The following is a 2,721-nucleotide window of genomic DNA, read 5'->3' on the forward strand; positions in this document are numbered from 1 at the left end:
GAGAAGTTGAGATTTACAGCTGCTGCTCCTCGTTCTGGAATGAGGAAATATCTGATTATCTGCTGTCAAACACACTGAGCTGCTGCTCCCTGATCATGTGTTTCCTTGTTCCCTCCCCTTCAGATCTACAGTTTGAAGATGGGTGGAACCAACATGTGGTGAAGAGGAGGAGCCGACAGGCCCCGTTCTCTGCACAAACACATGTTGTTGAGATCAGAGCTCAGACTAGTTTCACTTCTGAGCAACAGAAACTCAGACAGTCGTCGTCGTGTGTGAGAGGTGAAATGGCGCAGAAAGGAGTTCATCTGGACCAGGAGACCTTCTCTTGTTCCATCTGTCTGGATCTACTGAAGGATCCAGTGGCTATTCCCTGTGGACACAGCTACTGCTTCAGCTGTATTAAAACCCACTGGGATGCAGAGGATGGGAAGAAAATCTACAGCTGTCCTCAGTGTAGGCAGACCTTCACACCGAGGCCTCCTCTGGTGAAAAACACCATGTTAGCAGCTTTAGTGGAGCAGCTGAAGAAGACTGGACTCCAAGCTGCTGCTGCTGATCACTGCTATGCTGGACCTGAAGATGTGGCCTGTGATTTCTGCACTGGGAGGAAACTCAAAGCTGTCAAGTCCTGTCTGGTATGTCTGGTCTCTTATTGTGAGAAACACCTGCAGCCTCATTATGAATCTCCTTCATTTAAGAATCACAAGCTGGTGGAGCCCTCCAAGAAGCTCCAGGAGAACATCTGCTCTCGTCATAATGAGGTGATGAAGATGTTCTGCCGCACCGATCAGCAGTGTATCTGTTATCTCTGCTCTGTGGAGGAACATAAAGGCCACGACACAGTCTCAGCTGCAGCAGAAAGGACTGAGAGGCAGAGAGAGCTGGAGCTGAGTCGACAAAACATCCAGCAGAGAATCCAGCTCAGAGAGAAAGACGTGAAGGTGCTTCAACAGGAGGTGGAGGCCATCAATGGCTCTGCTGATAAAGCAGTGGAGGACAGTGAGAAGATCTTCACTCAGCTGATCCGTCTGATGGAGAAAAGAAGCTCTGAGCTGAAGCAGCAGATCAGATCCCAGCAGGAAACTCAAGTGAGTGGAGTCAAAGAGCTTGAGAAGAAGCTGGAGCAGGAGATCACTGAGCTGAAGAGGAAAGACGCTGAGCTGAAGCTGCTGTCGCACACAGAGGATCACACCCAGTTTCTACACAACTACCCCTCACTGTCAGCACTCAGTCCATCTACACACTCATCCAGCATCAACATCCGTCCTCTCAGACACTTTGAGGATGTGACAGCAGCTGTGTCAGAGCTCAGAGACAAACTACAGGACCTTCTGAGAGACACGTGGACAAACGTCTCACTGACTGAGACTCAAGTGGATGTTTTACTGTCACCACCACCAGAGCCCAGGACCAGAGCTGACTTCTTAAGATATTCACAGGAAATCATACTGGATCCAAACACAGCATACACATATCTGTTATTATCTGAGGGAAACAGGAAAGTAACATACATGGATAAAGTTCAGTCTTATTCTAGTCACCCAGACAGATTCACTTACTGGCCTCAGGTCCTGAGCAGAGAGAGTCTGACTGGACGTTGTTACTGGGAGGTGGAGTGGAGAGGAGGAGGAGTTTATGTAGCAGTCGCATACAAGAATACCAGCAGAGCAGAGTATGAAAGTTTGTTTGGAGGTAACGACAAATCTTGGTCATTAGATTGTTCCAACAACAGTTTCACATTTAGGTTCAACAGCATCAAGACTCCAGTCTCAGGTCCTCAGTCCTCCAGAGTAGGAGTGTATCTGGATCACAGAGCAGGTATTCTGTCCTTCTACAGCGTCTCTGAAACCATGACTCTCCTCCACAGAGTCCAGACCACATTCACTCAGCCTCTACATGCTGGAGTTCGTCTTCACTGGCCTTATAGTGGAGTCACAGCAGAGTTGTGTAAACTCAAATAGACAAAGATCATTGAAGGAGCAGTTGGTTAAAATCTGTATTTTAGTTCATCACTTTCTTTAGTCTCCATGTTTGTTGCTAAAAGCTCATTGCTGTTGTGTCTCTGCTCTGCACAGAGATCAGCTGTCAATCATTAAACATTGTGGGCGGGACTTTGACCTCTTGTTGTCATTTCTCTTGTTGTGTTGATGTTTGAGTTTGTTGAGGTGGAGCTGGAGCCGTGGAGGAGATCAATGCTCATGATGATGTTTCTTTACCTAAACTCACATTTCTCCACATGGAAATAGAAACTTCTTTGAGCTCTAAATGTTTGTTGGATATTTGTGTTGATGTGTTTGTGTTGTTGTTGTTGTTTGACCTTCCTGTATCACTGAGCTTTGTTCTCACTGTGGAAACTAAGAAATCTACAATCACATTTACATTGATGTGTTTGTCAGATCAAATGTTGTAGTTGTTAAAATCCACTCACTAATAAGGTCTATGAGCTTTAATCAAAGTGTAAACATCATGATTATAATCATATCCATGTTACTAATGAACCTAACTAGTTGCTCCTCCAGCTGTTTATTATTCCTATCATTTACTTTTCCAGCCTTTTGTTGCTCTTGTCCCAACTTTACAGAAACAATCAGTGTATGTTGAACTCCAGGTATCAATAGATGAGATCATTACACTACAGAGAATGATGTATGACAGCTAACAGACCAATGTTTGCATTCTCTGAGTGAAATGTTTGAATATATAGTTAATGTTGTTGACAAC

The 2,721-nt window shown here is 45.0% G+C and overlaps 1 protein-coding gene across 1 annotated transcript; it reads left to right on the forward strand.

The window, feature by feature from the left end:
* Window positions 1–269: 269 nt before the first annotated feature.
* LOC310999038 (tripartite motif-containing protein 16-like) lies at window positions 270–1,961 on the forward strand (the record flags this gene model as incomplete). Its single annotated transcript, XM_083989341.1, has 1 exon — window positions 270–1,961. Exon 1 carries the CDS (start codon window positions 285–287, stop codon window positions 1,959–1,961), a length of 1,677 nt encoding a protein of 558 aa, XP_083845467.1. The 5' UTR covers window positions 270–284.
* Between the last annotated feature and the right edge of the window lie 760 nt (window positions 1,962–2,721).

Source organism: Trachurus trachurus (assembly GCF_905171665.1).
Source record: "Trachurus trachurus genome assembly, chromosome: 16".
Taxonomy (NCBI): domain Eukaryota; kingdom Metazoa; phylum Chordata; class Actinopteri; order Carangiformes; family Carangidae; genus Trachurus; species Trachurus trachurus.